Raw genomic sequence first — 17671 nt, forward strand, 5'->3', positions numbered from 1 at the left:
AGTGCCTTTAATTGTCTCTTTAAGTCAGCGCAGCATTATTTCACTCACATGTATAGGGCTCAATGAATGCGAATCAATATTGATATATAACTAAGGTACTTTGGACAAAAGAGACGGGGGAGAAAGGAAGCCAGGTATTTAGTGCAGGGAGACAGATTTATAGTTCCAGAGACATTCAGAAAGTAAATGTAAATGAGGCGGAGTATTGTGGTGTTTGTCTGTTCTACAATGAGAGCAGATACGATTTGGGATGTCACACTCCTAGGCTCATGTCACGTTGGTAGTTTTGTATGTTTAGGTTCTGTCACGTTCTATGTCTAGGTTTGGGTGTTTTGCTGTTTTCCCTGTCATGTTTTCCTCCTGTTTATTGTCTGGTCCTTTTCCCTGTGTTTTTTTTTCTCCTGTCGTTAGTTTCCCTGGTGTGTCTAATTGTCTGATTATGTTCATCTGTGGCCCCTGTGTTTCCTCCTCCCTCCTCACCTGTGTCTTGTTGTGTGATTAGTCTTTTGTGTATTTAAGTTCTGGGTTTTCTGTCTGTCTTTGTCGGTTCGTCTTGTGTCAGGACTAGTTCTTCGGTGAGTGTTCTGTTTTGTCTTTGTTTATATCATATAGCCTTGAAATAAAGGAGTTTTTTCAGTTTATATCTGCATTTGGGTCCTGCTTCCTTCACAAACCGTAACATGGGATATATAGAATAGTACATATTTTGTAAACACAAGAGAAGTTACTGCGAGCAGCACAAGTTTTCCGGACGGCATGATAGTTTGTTTCAACAGCCTCTTGAGAATAAAACTTTCTCCTAAAAAGTTACGTACCCATAAAAAGATATGTTTCTATTCATAGAACTGTGTATGGATATGTCTAACAAACACAGGACTTTCAACACGTACAGTAGACTGCCATTTTTTTCCCATGTGAATCTACATTCACTTGTTTACATGTGTGCCTGTTACTAAAATAACTTTTAAGCCATACCATGATATCTGTTTCAAAGCCAAACATGTCGTTTTGGACCATTTTGGTTTGTGCCAATCAACAACGTGATGCCAGTTGCTCTGTATGAATGAGGTGTGAAGGGGTAAATGATGACTCGTAGAATGTAAGGCGCTTTAAGTGGTCGTAACAACTGGATAAAGCGCAATAATGTTTATTGTATTATTGTAACTCTGGCACAACAATTTCCTTCAAGAATATAAAAGTCCTATCTTATCTTATCTGATATAAATACAGTCCCTTTTCCGCATCCAAATTGTCATTTGTAAGTGAAAGGAAGTCTTGATTAATTAGTGCATCAGCTAACAATAAACCCATTGCTGGTTTTACAGGTTCCCATTACCCCCAACCCCTCACCCATCCTGCAACAACCATACAGAAAGAGAGGTATGAAAAGTGGAAGACCGTGATAATACGAACAAAAAGGATAAAAGAAGGATAAAATAGATTAAAGTCAAATCAAACTTGAAGAAACCTCTGCTGAAATTTTTGGGTTATATAGTGGTTTCACAAGCGGCTTGCTACTGGTGATTAGTGTAGAAACATAGGCAGAACAAACACACAAGCCAAAAGGAGAGATAGTGTTATTTCTTGATTTAAAAAATGACCACAAGGAGAGATCTGTCCCAAACATGTTTTATTCTCATGTTATTCGTTACCCTAAAACCTCATGTGTTTTTGTCAATAAATGTTTTCCTGACTTTCTCACCGCAGCAAAGTGCACCTTCTCCTGGAAGGGAACGAACACCAAGCCTCTTTTATTGAAATTAAAATCACGTTCCTACACAAACTTGAACTGAAGGAATAAACTTTTCCAAGCTCAAATATATTTCTGTAAACATGCTTGTTGTGAAAAACTCCAGTCTTAAAAAAAATGCATTCCTCATCAAGAGATATCAAAATGTATCAAAGGAATAATTTGGAAGACAGATGGGAAAGCAAAGAGGAGAATGAATGTATTGATGTTGGGAATAATTCATAAGCAGAGGAGAATCAACTGGGACAAGAAAGAGAACATTGTCAGATATTAAATATGTGCAGTAATTCAAAAAAATGCTTTATTGTACTCTACTTGGAGGCCATAATCGAGTGGAAAATGTCTCATTGTCTTCGACAAAAAATCAAGGTCATACAGTGAGAAAGACTAGAGAGTGAGTTAACAATGAGACAAAGAGAGGGCATGAGAGCACAGTGACACCTCTGCTGAAGAGTTGGTGTATGGCAGGTTGCATCAGTGAAGCTCACAGGGAGATTGTGTGTGTATGAGAGAGAGAATCATAGGGATAATAAGAGACGTGCATCATTAGAAAGGATGTGTAGGTCAAGCAGAGACGGATAAAAAGATTGAGAAAAGGTGGCGGCAGTTAAAAAGGAATTTGTGCTTGGGAATATTGAGCTAGAATTGCATTATCAGTGGCGGCTGCTATTTCAATTCTTTCTTTTATGAGGTTTGCTTCCTGGCCCCTCAAGGCTTTACTTGAAACTCTAATATTCTGTTATGTATCATCAAATACAAATGAATTAGAAATAATAAACATGTCAATATTGCAGGGTACAAGTTGGGTGAAAGAAGTTTTTAGGAAAGTATTTCCAATTTTCCAGAAGATTTTTGGATGTTCTTTTGTATGCGGCGTGAGTGTACAGGTAACAAATTCATCTCTGTAATTGCCCTATAAATAGCAGCATGTCTAAAGAGATTTGTTGCTGCTGTATTAGGCAAAATATGAATGAGCGAACCGGCAGTCCCGCAGCGCATTAGTACATTATGAAACCTCAAAGTGTTCCGTGCAGCCCCTCAGCCTAATTTCAGCCGGCACGTTGGCCCATTTATGATTGCAGCAATAGTCTCAGAGATGGAATTGGAATACACATGATAACGTTGGGGAGCTGCGCGCTACAACCGCAGTCTGGTTCCATTAACTGAGGCTGTAATTGGAGATTCAACTTACACTTAACACGTTCTGTTGTTGCTTTTGTTTATAGATGCTCAGTTCCTAGATATCACTTGTGAGTCATACAGTGTTGTTGTTATCTTAACAACTGTACATGTTTTTTGTAATAAGGGAGAAACACTGAAATGGAAACCTAACACAGACATTATGGTAGCTATCACAATTCCAGTCATAGCTGCACTAATAAATATTACTTCAGGGCTCCATTGTAACTATTTCACTGTGCTATTCAGCTTTTTTAGGTGTACCCGCACCTAATTTGGTCCAACCCACTTTTGGTTCAGCACAGTATGAATAATGATACTCGGCAGTCCCCCCCTGCCTGCACTTTAATCAATAGTAGCATTTAAATAAATGCAAAATCAGCTACTGACCACTTCAATTTTGGAAATGGATTGTTTCATAAAGTTCTATACCACTATGTACAAATGCATCACAGGCTGTGCATCACTTCGAACACATACATAGTATCCAACAATACAAAAACATGCAAGAAGAAAGAGAAATACAGCTAAAATAGTGCAAGATAATGTTGCAAGTGACCAATGTGCAACAACTGCTTAGCACCATGGTTGTGTATAGCTAAACACTCTCTTTTAAGAAGGGGATGTAAAAAACAGTGGCTGATCGCTCCACTCCAGCAGGGGGACTAATGATAATGATCACCATGCACCCACAGATAATTATCCCCCATCATTCTTTCATCTTTTAGCTAATTGGTTAGTTTTACAACCCACAACTTCAGGGTTTTGATCTGTCACACTGTTCTCATCAACCTGATTCCTAGCCACAACAAGTAGCAGTTTTAAACTATAATATCATAAACCCACTGTGCACACAGCAGTAGGGAGATTAGCAACATTAAAGATTTAGCAGGTAAACAAAATGGAAGTATTGAGCAGCTAAAGAGCCAAATTGTTCTTGTGAAGTTGGAGGAGACCAAACAAGAGCTAAAACAAGGGGGTGTATTGAACTTAGATTATGAACGAATCATGTTGTTACTACATGTCAGCTAAATGTGTAGAGCCAGTTGTTAGCTACCAAGTCAGGCACAAACATGTTTGCAAGCTCACAATAGAATGGTTCAGTGATGCCAACCTGAAAGCAAGGGGCTTCTTCGACAAAAAGCCAATTATTTTTCCATTGGGTCCCGGCATTTTGCAGAAAATAAGCTCTATGGCAAGAACACGATTATGATACTTAACATGCTTTGTTCAGCAGGATAACCTCCACACCACTGCAAGGTTTTTGAAGCGTAAATGCAATCACGAGAATTAAATTGCTAACATTATCATGGTCTCGTTGCTACGCATCACAATCGATAAGCTAAAGGCAGAGTAGTGTTTGCGTGATGACATTTAGTAGTTTATTAGGTTGTTAGAAACCAATATTTGACTAATAGAAGCTGCGGAAATTCACAACTTATTTTATTTGTAGATGGAAACATGAACTTATTTCAGGCTACAACCCAAAAACCCTTAACGTTAACTTTAAGACAAGGTAACTGGAAGTGGTAAAAATCCTGCACCGCTTTATACATATTCCTCTCCTCCCATTGAAGGGGGGGGGGGCATTTCTTTATGATAGTATCGTTCGTTCCGGTGCACTCCGGCAGGACTATAGCACATCGAGATTAAGATTAAACAAATGTATTTCACTTGGGAATACACATATAACTATGGAGAACCAGATATGTGTAAATTACTGTTCGTGGTAATTTGAAAACAAATACCGGTGGTGTCGGACACACCGAACACGCACACACAGAGCGGAGCTGAGCACAAACACACAAACACATCATGCGCCCCAGTGACAGGACATCTCCTTCATAAAACGAGGGGGAATACTCTGGTAGTTCGATGTGTGTATAGGTGTGTGTGGTTAAACGTAGCAGCCTCGATCTCTATTCAGCTGTTCTAATGAAGGGAAACGCAGTGAAGTCAACAGTAAAAGGCACAGCTCTTTGCAGCTGGTGCTGCTCTTCTCAGATTCTGCTGAGTTACACGTTACTGCCTCCAGTGCCCTGTACGACGAAGCCAGTTCAACAGATCCTGGATATGTTTGATTTACCCGGCTTAACTAACCCTAATACACGCGATGTCGCAAAGCGGTCCTACGAAGCTGGTTATCAACTCAGTAAATCAACTAGGGTTTCTCTGTCCGGCTGAGAGCGCGTTCACATGAAAGGGACGGGCTTAGCAACATTTGACCAATCACAAACATGGAGACGCGTGCTGACAGCGCAACGTCATACTTCATGAATGAATAGTGTAAATAGCAAATCCTGCTTCGTAGTACAGGCCACTGGTGCCGCAGAGATTTCATAAAGTGAAGGAGGTTTTCCTTCTATAAAACAGCTGTGGGCAGCAGATACTGTGAGTCACGGACAGGAATCCCTCAATTTAAATAAAACGAGGCCACGCTTTATTAACTCGTACGCACGCTTTATTAACTTGTGCGCACGCTTTAATAACTCGTGCGATCGAGAAAGTAAAACGTGGCCACGTTGTATTAATTTTTCTCTCAATGAACCCTCCAGGGCTCCGTAGAGAACAATGCAAATTCTCTTTGAATTAATTAAAGGGTTTGTTCTTTTTTCTTTTCAATAAATAAGGATTTCATTGAGCACATACAAATAAGGAGGAGGAGATGGAGAGAGAAAAAGAGGGAGGAGGGGTGAGGAAAAGGAAGAGAGACCAAGTGGTGAAGGAGGAGAAAGAATGTGTAGAGAAGAGTATGGGGTGTTAAAAAGAGAGGGGAATATATGGACAGTGAGATTGTAGGAGAGAAAAACAAGTGAGAAGGACGCAGATAGTGTTAAGTTGTTAAAAAAATAACTGGGGCAACGAGGAAGGCCTTAGGAAAGACAGAATGAGAAAGTGCGTGTGAGAGATGACGGGTCGAGAATGAGAAGGTGTGAGAGGAAGACCTTAATGTGGTATAGCCCAGTTCCCATGGTAACATTTGACTAATCCGTCCCCCCCTTTTTTTTGCAACATATACTGACACATCTTTCTGCTACTCCCATTTTCATACCCAGTGGGATAACAACCCATGCTGCAGCATTCTAAAAACACATGCATGTTTTACATATATAGTACAGTGTGTGGTAGATGCTGATGATCTCTGCATATTTTATACATTTTGCAGAGCCTCACTCTGGGGTTAGCAAATGTGATGGGAGGGAAAGAGAGAGTGAGAGAGAAGATGACACAAGTTTATTCAATGATTTACATTTGACATAGTTTCACCTCCCTTACAATTGCCAGAGAATGTCCTGACTCCTTAGTATAGTAAATCATAGAGGACTGTGTAGCAGATTTGCGACTTTGGTACCCTTAGACTTTCTGTTAAAGAAATACTTTTGTGATAGACATGTATAGTGCACCAATTTTTCACTGGCATTGAAGCTATCACCGTTACTTTAAAGGATGCTAAAAAAAACTGGAATAATTTACACATGGTGTATTTTATTGTTGAGCAAATAACTGCTGTTCTCTCCGAAGCTTGAGCAAACAACACCCAATTTTATTGTTAGTTTATCAAAAAAAGACACATTAAAGATTCTGAATTACATTTTCAGAGCAGTAATATAGTAGCAAACAACTACTGACTATGTAAAGATATAGTGGATTAATTTCTAGTGAATGAAACGCCCACCATTTCTGTGTGTTGTATTCTGAGATTTTCTTTCTGAGTTTTGTTAATAGCCAGGTTCGCTGCGTGTGCATGTTAGCGCATGTGAGTCCTTGTGTTTGGCTAGCTTTTAGCTCCCGCTCTGCACTCCGCTTAAAGAGCATTTTTTGCTGATAGGGCTGATAGCGCTGTTACAGAAAGGTTGGCTATACCCTTTGGTTTCCTCTTTTGTTACCACTGCTTGCTCCATTAGCACATTTGTCATTGTCTGCAATGTTTTGGCTATAAGCATAGTTAGCCGCTATCTGCTAGCTGCCAGCACAGGAAACGCCATGTTCAGATGAAGTTTATTTGATAAAAGCGTTGGTGTTGAACGTGGGGGGGGACTGCAATAGCGGAGATGGAGACAAAACAGGTGCGATGGGTATAAGGTATTCTTCAGCTATGAAAATGGGATGGTAAAGCTTCTATACAGAACCCAGTAAAACCATTGGATAAAAGGCTGACAGCTCTCTTCCTACTTTAACTTTTTTCTTAAAGTCGCACATCTTCTCCCTATTATTCATGCTTAATTCCCCAAATGTTTTCAGCCATCTTGGCTTCATTAGAGTAATGTTTTCCATTTTCTTTTAAGATACAATGAATTTCAAGTTTGATAATTTGTCACATCTGTAGTGTGACATTTTTCAAGTAAGGAATTACAACTTTATATCATGAAAAAGTTAGTGTACATAAATCCTGATAAAAGTGTTATATGGAGGGTTTACTGTGAAGTCAGAATCATGATGATGGCAAGTTTACGGGAGTGGTATGCAGCCACAGCAAAATAATTGCTGATCAAGCCTAGGAATAGACAGAAGTCAATAATATTTATACAAGCCGATGAACAAAGCTTCGTAAATCTGTACGACATAGTGGTATTCAGTTGTTTGTCTAATCAAACAGACATGTAGAGTCAATAGTGTCCTATAAACACAGAAACACACTGCATGCAATCATTGTCTGGCCATGGTATATCTTCCTGCGAACAACTCACTTTCACACACATCCTGAACAAATGATGGCAGAGCGTATTAAATATGTCACATATGTTTAAAGCTCAAGGCACCCCTTAAACAATATAATAACTGATGAGACGCAGATCTGTACTTATTTCAAAACTTGTGGGGGGTTGGGAAAATCCCATCAAAGTCTTACACTGTTTAATGATATCCCATTTCAATTAATTCAACGCATTTTAATCATGTGCACACTCACTCGCCCAAGTCTAAGGTCAAGTCTAAGAGATACAAATTACCGAAAATTGGTTTGCTCTAATTTAAAAAGTAATATAACATTTTAATTACCTATTTGGTGGCTAGCCAACAATGTCTCAGAGAATTGTTGATTAATGTTCTTTCGATTTGAAAATCTGGCTATAACCCTAAGAGTCAATGTATACCCTGTACTCCTTACCACTCTTACCACAATCAGCTAATTACATTTGACTAAATCATCATTTTACAAAAAGTGAATTTATCATGGGTTTGACATTTTATCAAAGCTTAGCTTAGAAGGAGACGATAAAGGTTAGCTTAGCAAGCAGATGGTTAGCTTACCTTGAAACTGGAGCACAGCTGTCTTGGCTCCGTCCAAAGGTAACACAATCCATCTACCAGCACCTCTAAAAGCTCTCAAATAAACATGTGGTAAGCTAGGCTTCCTTTTTTCTGGAGTTCAGTGCAAACAAAAAGGACTGTAAGAAAAGTTCACTTATGCTATCTTCATGGTTTGATGCTGACCATTAAAGCAGAGGTTTTCAGTGCGGTTTAAACAGAGTTAGAGGGTCCTGATTTATCACCTCTGCGGGGCCACAGTGTCAGAGCGGAGCAGATGTAATCGCAGAGATTTGGTCAGGGAGGCCGGATGGTTAATGGAGTGGTAGTGATTAGATTAACGGAGGCTGCTGGGCAATGTAGAGTTTCTAATCGAGTTGGTTGGACGCTTTTGTTCATTAGCTGTGTTTTCATGTCTTAAGGTAGTCTGTACAGCGTTTCCAAGCCCGTCAGGCTCTATCACTTTTATGGATGCTTCACGCCCATGCATTCATTGCCTCATAAATCACAAACGCACATGTATGCACCTTTATGGATGAACAACAAGGTGTTCATTCTAGCAGAGTTATGTTGCAGTAATGTGGATGCCTCATGACATCAATTGAAGGTAATTGCAGCAGATAAACAGTGTTTACATGCCAATAAACAGACATAGGCACACTTATAAGTGGATGTGTTGTATACATAGAGCCTGCATGTGTTCTCTATATTTCTGCTTAATATAGAGAGCACTCATATTGCAGTGTTTTCCAGCAGGTTATTTCCCGTTACACATCAGCTGCATCATCTGATATGCAATATCTGTCCCGATAAAAGATACATGTCCTGTGTCTGCAATCACTGACTATTTTAAAAATGATTACATAGTATAACTCAGGGCAAGGAGTGGAAGATTAAAACTAAACCAGACAGGGTTGGGAAAACAGCAGCCAACAGGGTGAATTCAATACAGATAAATAGGATTTAATCACATCTCTATTCTTGAGAGAGTAGAGTGGGTGCACTGCTAGAAGAGTTAGCAGATGATTAGTGTTGGGTAGAAAGGGTTATTATGTGAGGTAAAAACAAAGCACAACAAAATAAGATAAGACATGAAAACTGTGTATGAAGTGGATTTGGGAAATGGATGATAAAATGGTTGAATACTTAACAAATATTTAATGAAGAATGCTATGAAAATAGTGAGCATGGTCAAAAACAGTTAGGGATTTTTTGTGCTTTTCTAGGGCTGTGTAGACTTTTAAAACAGGAATTTCTCGGAGTTGCTGTCGATAACTGTTTCCCCATAAGGTCCCACAAGGCTCAGTTTCATTCAAATAGTTGTTGATAACCCTTGGCCATGAGATAGAGCAGTGTTTCAACCACATAGTATGACTTGGATCAATTCAACTCAATTTAGGTCTTCTTTGCTTTTCCCTGTTTTTCACAGCAGACTTACACTGTGGGCGAGTAAAGCTTGAAAACAGGAGAATGTCTGAGTTATTTCATTTGGTACCAAACAGATAAATGTATGCACCTAGTTGTATTAAGGCTTTGTGTACGCCGTAGTTTGCTAGCTGCTAATTTTTTAAATATGCAAAGAGTAACTTTTTTTTAAAATGCAGTTATCTACGGTAGTTTAATATATAAAAAAAAACTGGGACTGAAAACAGCCCTGGGCTCTGACCCAGCCCGCCAACCAACACGGGGTCTAGCGCTATTTTTTTAAGTACCTATGACGGGTGCCTGCGTGCACTCATACGGTTGTTGCTGGTTATGCAGTGTGATTTAACGATGTATACATTGCACATTTCATCACTTCTTGAAACTCTTTCAGCATTTAAGGGCAAAAATAAATCTGCAGCCTCTGAGATGTGCCTCGCCACAGAGGGCAGTGTCTTATACGCACAGCTGGCCATATCCTCATTAGATCTGTGCATGGGCTTTGGTACATTGAAAACTAAAATGAAAATGTACACCCCCTTGCACTAGTCATGGAACTGCAAGTGTCTGCAGCAGCAGTGTACAATGTCCTAATCCTAACTCATAATACTTTTGAATATATCATTACTTGGCGAATAAGTACCAAATGTTTGCATTAGTGCTGTGTGCTCTGAGTGTGAAACTCAAAGGATGATGTTAAATTAATGGAAAAATAAATGTATTAATACATGCCAGCCGTCAGCCGCCCTGGACTACTGGCAGTTCTTTGATCGTCCAAAACACAGAGATGGCTAGTACGCACTGCCCTTGACGATGGGAGGTTGACAATCCTTTCTAACCACTCCGGTCTCTGCAGTATCTAAAAAAGATACCAGGCCCCTATTCACAACTGTTTCTGATTGAAAACTAAAACAGTCGCACCAAGCTGAGTAGAGTTGTGCCCTACCATGCAACAAAACAAACATGGCTTAAGTATTTTCAGAGCTGTGATGAGATGACTCGCAGCCAAATGTCTTATTTAGTGGAAAGAATAAAGAACTCTGGATGGACTCTGCAACTGTCTACTGATAAGACTCAAAAAACCCATTTGACCACTTAAAAAAGAACCTGGAACTCCAAAGGTATTTCACAGCTGAAGGCCTCCCAAGGACTGGCAAGTCATTACTGGTAATGTTGCAAATAACTATCAGGGAAGAAGAAGACATGGCAGGTCAAGGGAAAGTATTTAAGTCGTAACCTTTAAAAGTCAACTGCAGGAAAGCTCTGGCTCTTTATAAATTCATTAATCAGAATTATCTGAAAATGGAAACCTTTATTTACACATCACGTGTATGTGTTATTGGAGTGTCTATGTGAATGTGCCTAAATGTGTATTGTGAAGTCTCAGTGAGACACTGCTGGAGTTATCTAGGTCAGAGTGGATGAATTTTTTATTGTAATGTATCGAGCTTCAGTAACAAAGGCACATAAAAAGCTGAAGAAAGCAGCTAATCTTATCAGATCAGAACCAGCGCAGCAGCACTTCTTTGGTTTTTCTTGTTACAAGTGGGATTTATACAAATAATTGAAAATCAACCTCAAGGCTACAAATGTACACTGTCAGTTACTAATTCAACAGACACACAAATGCAGCTACACACAACTTTAACTTGCTGAAGCTTCTGTTACATGCTAGGCATAGGAAGGGAGTTAAGATTCATGTTCATAGTCTTAGACACTGGGTAAAAACATTTCCATAGGCTGTGTGAGATAATGCATTTTTAGCTTTTACCTCCCAAAACAGCAACTGTGAACACCCTGCCCCACGCCCTCCCTTTTCAATGAAGCATCAGACAAATTGTTTGTAGCTGTAGGGGATGCACCACTTGAACTTCAGATTAAAAAATGATTGGAAGTTGCAAGCCCCTGGTAGATGCAGATGCTATCATAAAGCTGCAGTGGAACCCAGAGCAACAGAAAGCGATCTTCACTTCAATGCTAACGGCAGAATGCTAACATGTTATGCAGAGTTCTTTTTCATGCGTTCCACTACGAATTTCCAGCAACAACCTTTTAAGGCAGCAAAACTACTTATACATTACATTACGTGACATTGCATTTAGCTGACGCTTTTATCCAAAGCGACTTACAATAAGTGCATTCGACCAAGAAGATACAAACAGAATCATATAAGTACATCAGGTTTCATAGAGCCAAACCATTTTAAGTGCATCTGAACTGGCTTTAGATAAGCCAGTCCTTTGTTACTATATAAGTGCTTTGTTAGTATATGAGTGCTTATTTAGTATATGAGTGCTTAGTTAGTATATAATATTAGTTAGTATATAAGGGTTTTCCTTTTTCTTTTTTTTTTCTTTTTTTTTTTTAATTGCTCGAAGTGGAGTCGAAAGAGATACGTTTTCAGTCTGCGCCGGAAGATGTGTAAGCTTTCTGCTGTCCTGATTTCAATGGGGAGCTCATTCCACCATTTTGGAGCCAGGGTAGCAAACCCACGTGTTTTTGCTGATGGGAACTTGGGTCCCCATCGCAGTGCGGGTGCAGCGAGCCGTTTGGCTGATGCAGAGCGGAGTGCACGTGCTGGGGTGTATGATTTAACCATGACAGCATGGTACGCAAGTACCATTGTCTTGAAGTGGATTCTAGTAGTTACTGGAAGCCAGTGAAGGGAGCGGAGGAGCGGCGTGGTGTGGGAATATTTAGGAAGGTTGAAGACCAGACGAGCAGCTGCATTCTGGATGAGCTGCAGAGGTCGGATGGCACATCGAGGTAGACCAGCCAGGAGGGAGTTGCAGTAGTCTAGGCGTGAGATGACGAGAGCCTGGGCCAGAACCTGCGTCACTTTCTGGGTCAGCTGGGGACGTATCCTCCTGATGTTGTAAAGAGTGTATCTGCAGCAGCGGGTTGTAGCAGCGATGTTTGCAGTGAAGGACAGTTTGTTATCTAGGATCACACCCAGATTCCTTGCAGTCTGAGTCGGGGAAACAACAGAGGTGCTGATGTTGATTGTTAGGTCAAGAGTGGGACAATCTTTTTCCGGAAGGAAAAGCAGTTCAGTCTTGTCAAGGTTGAGCTTGAGGTGATGAGCAGACATCCACTGAGAGATGTCTGCTAGACAAGCAGAGATGCGTGCGACGACCTGGGTTTCAGAACGGGGAAAAGACCGAATGAATTGAGTGTCGTCAGCGTAGCAATGATATGAAAAACCATGCGAGCTAATGACAGATCAGAGCCAGTTTGTGCATGTGTTGGATGGTACGCAAATAACGTAACAAAAGTTCAAATAAGGGAGATTTTACTGACACAAACAGCATTCCCTCTAGTGCAACTTCAGAGTTTTGGATCCACCCATTTGGGTCCTATAAATTGGAAGTAAACCAACCAAACCAACCAGGGAAAAGATAAGATAATAGAAAATAAGATGTACTTTATTAATCCCAATTTAGGAATTATTTTCTACTAGAATTTTTTTTAGTGGCAACTCAATGACAATTTATTATGAGATAACTCTGCCCTTAACACAAGCACATACAACAGTAACTGGGGAAATGTCCAATTCCTAGTCCACAAGAATTTTCCAACTATAAAAAAAGTCTTTCTATTGCGACTTAATAGTCAAAAGTAATAAGCCTAATGTCAATCAAAAAGTCAATACATTAAAAACAATGCATGGCAAAAAGAAGAAAGAACATCAAGTAAGGAATCAAACTTACTGGCTCTGTCTCCAAACAGACAAATCTCTTCCAATCAATTTCCTCTTACTTTGTTTCCCATGCCAAGCCCCCTTACACCTGTGGAGAACAGCACACCTGATTAGTGGGAGGAGCCACATTTAGCAGGACAGAGAGTGACACTGCATCAGGGAATATAAACCAAATATCTTCAGGTCAAAGATCTACCCCATACCCCAGGGCGACTGTGGCTGCGAGGGAGTGCGGTCGTCTTTCAACCAGAAGGTTGTGGGTTCGATCCCAGCCCATGCAGTCAACATGTCGATGTATCCTTGGGCAAGATACTTAACCCTGAGTTGCTCCCGATGGCATGGCCAACGGTGTATGAATGTTAGGTCCTATAGAGTAAGGTACACTGCTCTGTATGAATGGGTGTGAATGGGTGAATGACATGTAGTATGTAAAGCGCTTTGAGGGGTCTTAAAGACTGGATAAAGCGCTATATAAGTACAGTCCATTTACCATTTTACCCCATCTCCATCTGTGGACTTTATACTACGTCTTCTAGAAGCATCTATTAATGCTTTGATAATAGATTGAATCTGAAATCCTATATTGATGTCATTATTTAGTATGTCTACAGGATATTCCATAATTAACTCCGTTCATCTCATGTTATGAAAAATATTTCTCCCTCAGTCAAATCATACCGGCCCCTGTCTGAATCTGCAGCCTGTTATTGTCTCATTATACCACATTGTGAATGGAATTATAGTAAATATTTACGACCCGTCCACACGGTGGCGTGCGTTGAGGCTTCAACGCTTCTGCCCATTCACTTTGCATGGGGTGACGTCCCGCTTTGCCGAACTGCATTCTGGTTCCGTCGCTTCGCTTTGCTCGCGTTGCTCGCTTCAAAAGTTGAGCAATGTTCAACTTTTGAAGCTTCGACGGAAGCGTCAGCCAATCAAATCATATGCCAGTACAAGCTCTAGCCAATAAAACCGTGTGCTTGTGTGTCCGGGGCGGGAGATTCATGTGATTGGTTGTTGGTCGAGTTTCAAATACGCCCACCGGCAAGCTTCAACGCACGCCGCCGTGTGGACGATGCAATACTGTAAGTTGTCATAAACACTGTTATGCCAATCAGACAGAGTTGATAAAATACAGCGGTTTATCAAACCATTGGACAGAGGATGTCACTGTACCACCTGTCATCATTAATGGACGTCGCTTTAAAATGACCACTCCGAGGAGAAGATTTCAAATGTTTCCAAATGCCTGTTGCTTCACTTATCTCTCCTCGGTTCCCCCTCCTCGACTCGCATCTCCTGTGGGGAAGACTAAGACGCCAGGAACCGAGGAGGCGCAAACTGGGAAATGAGAAAGGGCTTGTGTGTTCGATTAAATTGAAATGGGAAGATGTGCATTTATTGTCCTCGGATTCTTTGAACACAGTCTGTGAACCGCTACTGGTAGCTCGCGATTGAAGTGTTGGAGAGTGGAGACCCCTGAGTTAAAGACAATATAGAAAAACTAAATAAAACCTTAAAAAAAAAGCAAATGTCAGCCAATAAAGACAAAAAAGGCAATGATTAAGTCGGCTGAATCTTAATTGTTTCATACAGAACCTCACACTGTATATGTTTGTATTTACATCGGTCTGCTTGTCACAAACGCAATGGCTTCATACTAATGAAATATCAGCATGAATTGACCTCCATGACCCTCTTCCTCTGCAGTCCTTGCTGCTGATCCGTACGGAGATGGTGGTGACCCAGAAGAAGCTGGGCGACTTCTGCGAGGCTCTGAAGCAGTACCTGAAGAACGTCTCCACTCAGAGAGACTGCTTTCAGTAAGTCTCAACACATTTCACAAGTGCAGAGTGCAGCACCATAACCATTATCACTGTAAATATTTAATGTGGTCCATTTTCAGTGTCAGGACCTTGTTGTTTTTCACTTTATTTCATGCTACCTCAAATATTCCCCTCACTGGTCATGCATTGAGTCAGTATTATTTGGTTACACACACACACAAACCTTTCAGTGAACCTTTGAGTTGACTTTTCTTCATTATCCTTTCAAAGTTAAAAACATCTGTAATTCCCCATGCTGTCTTCCCAATCCGTTTGATATTGCACCGGTATTATAGCCTGATATACATACTGTGCTTTTTACAAAACTCCTGTGCCTCCTACTCTGAGCCTCAGGATGCTGTGCAACAGTCTAATATCCAAAGAGATTTCTCTAAATCCCAGACTCAATATGCGACATGCATAGTCAGTCATAGTCTGCATATGCCCTTAGCATTACCTCAAGGTTCTGGCTCTGCTGCATTTCTTTTATTGCGTTGTGGGGTCTGTACTTTGGGATATAGCATTTGCAAGAGGGTCAGAAACAGAGGTATAAGGCACATAATGCAGTGCATCCAGATGATCTGATAATTTTAAGACATTAAAGACAAACAAATCTTTTTCATATCTCATTGCTATATGACATTGATTCATAGTTGATGTAATTTGGGTTTCTCTAACAAAGTTGAACAAAACATAATTTTCAATGTCAATCCCAATCCTTGCCATTAGTTTTAAATTAAGTCTTGTAGAAAACCCAAAATAAATGATTCATGCAGTGATCACTCTGGGGCTGCACGAAAGAAATAACTTATTGCGAATTGTACTCCAATTTCGATCTGGGAATGATCAATTCTTCAATACTATTCTCATATTAGTTAAATGTATATTTAAATTATCATGGTTTGATTTCAAGAGTCCCTAGTATGCTTTTTGGCTATTGCCTTTCCTATTGTATGTTTTATAGGAATGTGTGCATGTAGGTCTTCCCCCCCCCACCCGGCCTGAAATGCTAACCAATCAGAGCAGACTGGGCTCTGGTTTCAGACAGAGGGTGAGAAAAGGTGCTGCAGCACAGGCAGTGTGAGAAAAATAAAGAGCTTTTTGAACATTAAAGCATGGAGACATGTCACAGTGGAGACATTAAATATGAACCTGAAAATCTGCAGAATAGGGCCTCTTTAAATCTTTAGAAAACCATTTGTAGGTTGTGACAGTACCACAATAGTTTATATAATAATAATGCTATATCCAAAAAGTTTCAATAATTTACAATTGTTCAGCCTTAGTTCAGTCCCTTCAATCAAAGTCAAGACTGGTGCAGCCCATTAGAATTTGGAATAAAAAGTCAAATGACACACCTATAGCACGGTCAGTCTCCTGACTTCTTCCTGTCATATCTGGGACAATAAGCAATCTGCAATAAGGTCAGTTATAAAAGTGAAAAAATAACTTCAGGCTCAGACATGATATCTGGGCTATTGTGTCTGGTAAGTCAAAGCGAAAGTGTGTGGAAATCATCCTGGAGAGCTTTAATACTCCATCAGCACCATGAAGTCTGGTAGCAGACAGCAACACAGTAGATGTTTCTTTGCAACAAATCCTCAACTAAAACTTGCTGAAAATACATTTATTTTCAAACTAGACGAACAAAATCTACACAGGAATGCTTACAAAACAACACAACCGTCCAAGACTTCATTCCAATCCATTTGTTTTCAATCACAACTCCAATTCGCCATGACAATGCTTGGGAAGTTTTCCAAGGAAGAGAAAAGCTTTATCCACATAAACTCAAGGCTGATTGTGCTGCCAAAGGTGTTTCTTCTTAACGTTGACTGATGTGGGATGAAAACATGCAATGGCTTTCAGATGGCTGAAAGCTATATCGAGGCAGCACCACTTTTAACGAGTTAACGTTTAACTTTAGTGAATGTACAATGTCAGTCGTTCCACACACTTATCATCATAATGTGTCTAATGCTGAGGTTTACAATAAATGTTCAGCAATATTATACTTTGTGTCAGTTAGCATGCTGACACCCAATGAAACTGGCTAACCATGCCAAATATCAGATAGAATTTAGAATTTAAGAATGTTAACGTTAAGAGAGGAAAGTGTTCAATTATGTAGGCCTACTTCAGAACAAATAGATTCCGGTACTTTACTTGGGCATTTTATTTTCTTGCCACTTTATAGCCTACTTCCACTCAATATTTACTGTTATTCCATTTTTTGGAATGGAATGAAGCTATCTATATGCAATATAACATTCATAGGGTATATTATTATGAACTGAGTACTTTTACCTTTGAAGAAACGACATACTTTGACTTATATAATGCAGGACTATACCTGACAAGAGTACTTTGACAGTGTGGTGTTAGCTAGTGTTAGCTAGTGTTAGCTAGGTGTTAGCTGCTAGCATCACTGTAGAATCTTGGTCTTGTTTTCTTACTTTTCTTGTTTAATTTTGGTGAACACAGTTGAAACATGGGAAATTACTTTTGATAGGTTGAACTCATGTAATAATTTATTATAAATTGATT

At 39.9% G+C, this 17671-nt stretch overlaps 1 protein-coding gene across 1 annotated transcript in view; it reads left to right on the forward strand.

Moving 5' to 3' along the window:
- necab2 (N-terminal EF-hand calcium binding protein 2) overlaps positions 1-17671 on the forward strand; it is a 154681-nt gene that overhangs the window by 124144 nt on the left and 12866 nt on the right. The window contains exon 10 of the mRNA XM_079680327.1: positions 15009-15121. Coding sequence (XP_079536453.1) covers positions 15009-15121 — 113 coding nt within the window. The remainder of the gene's footprint in view (positions 1-15008; positions 15122-17671) is intronic.

This window comes from Notothenia rossii, assembly GCF_949606895.1.
Source record: "Notothenia rossii genome assembly, chromosome: 5".
NCBI classification, from domain to species: Eukaryota; Metazoa; Chordata; class Actinopteri; order Perciformes; family Nototheniidae; genus Notothenia; species Notothenia rossii.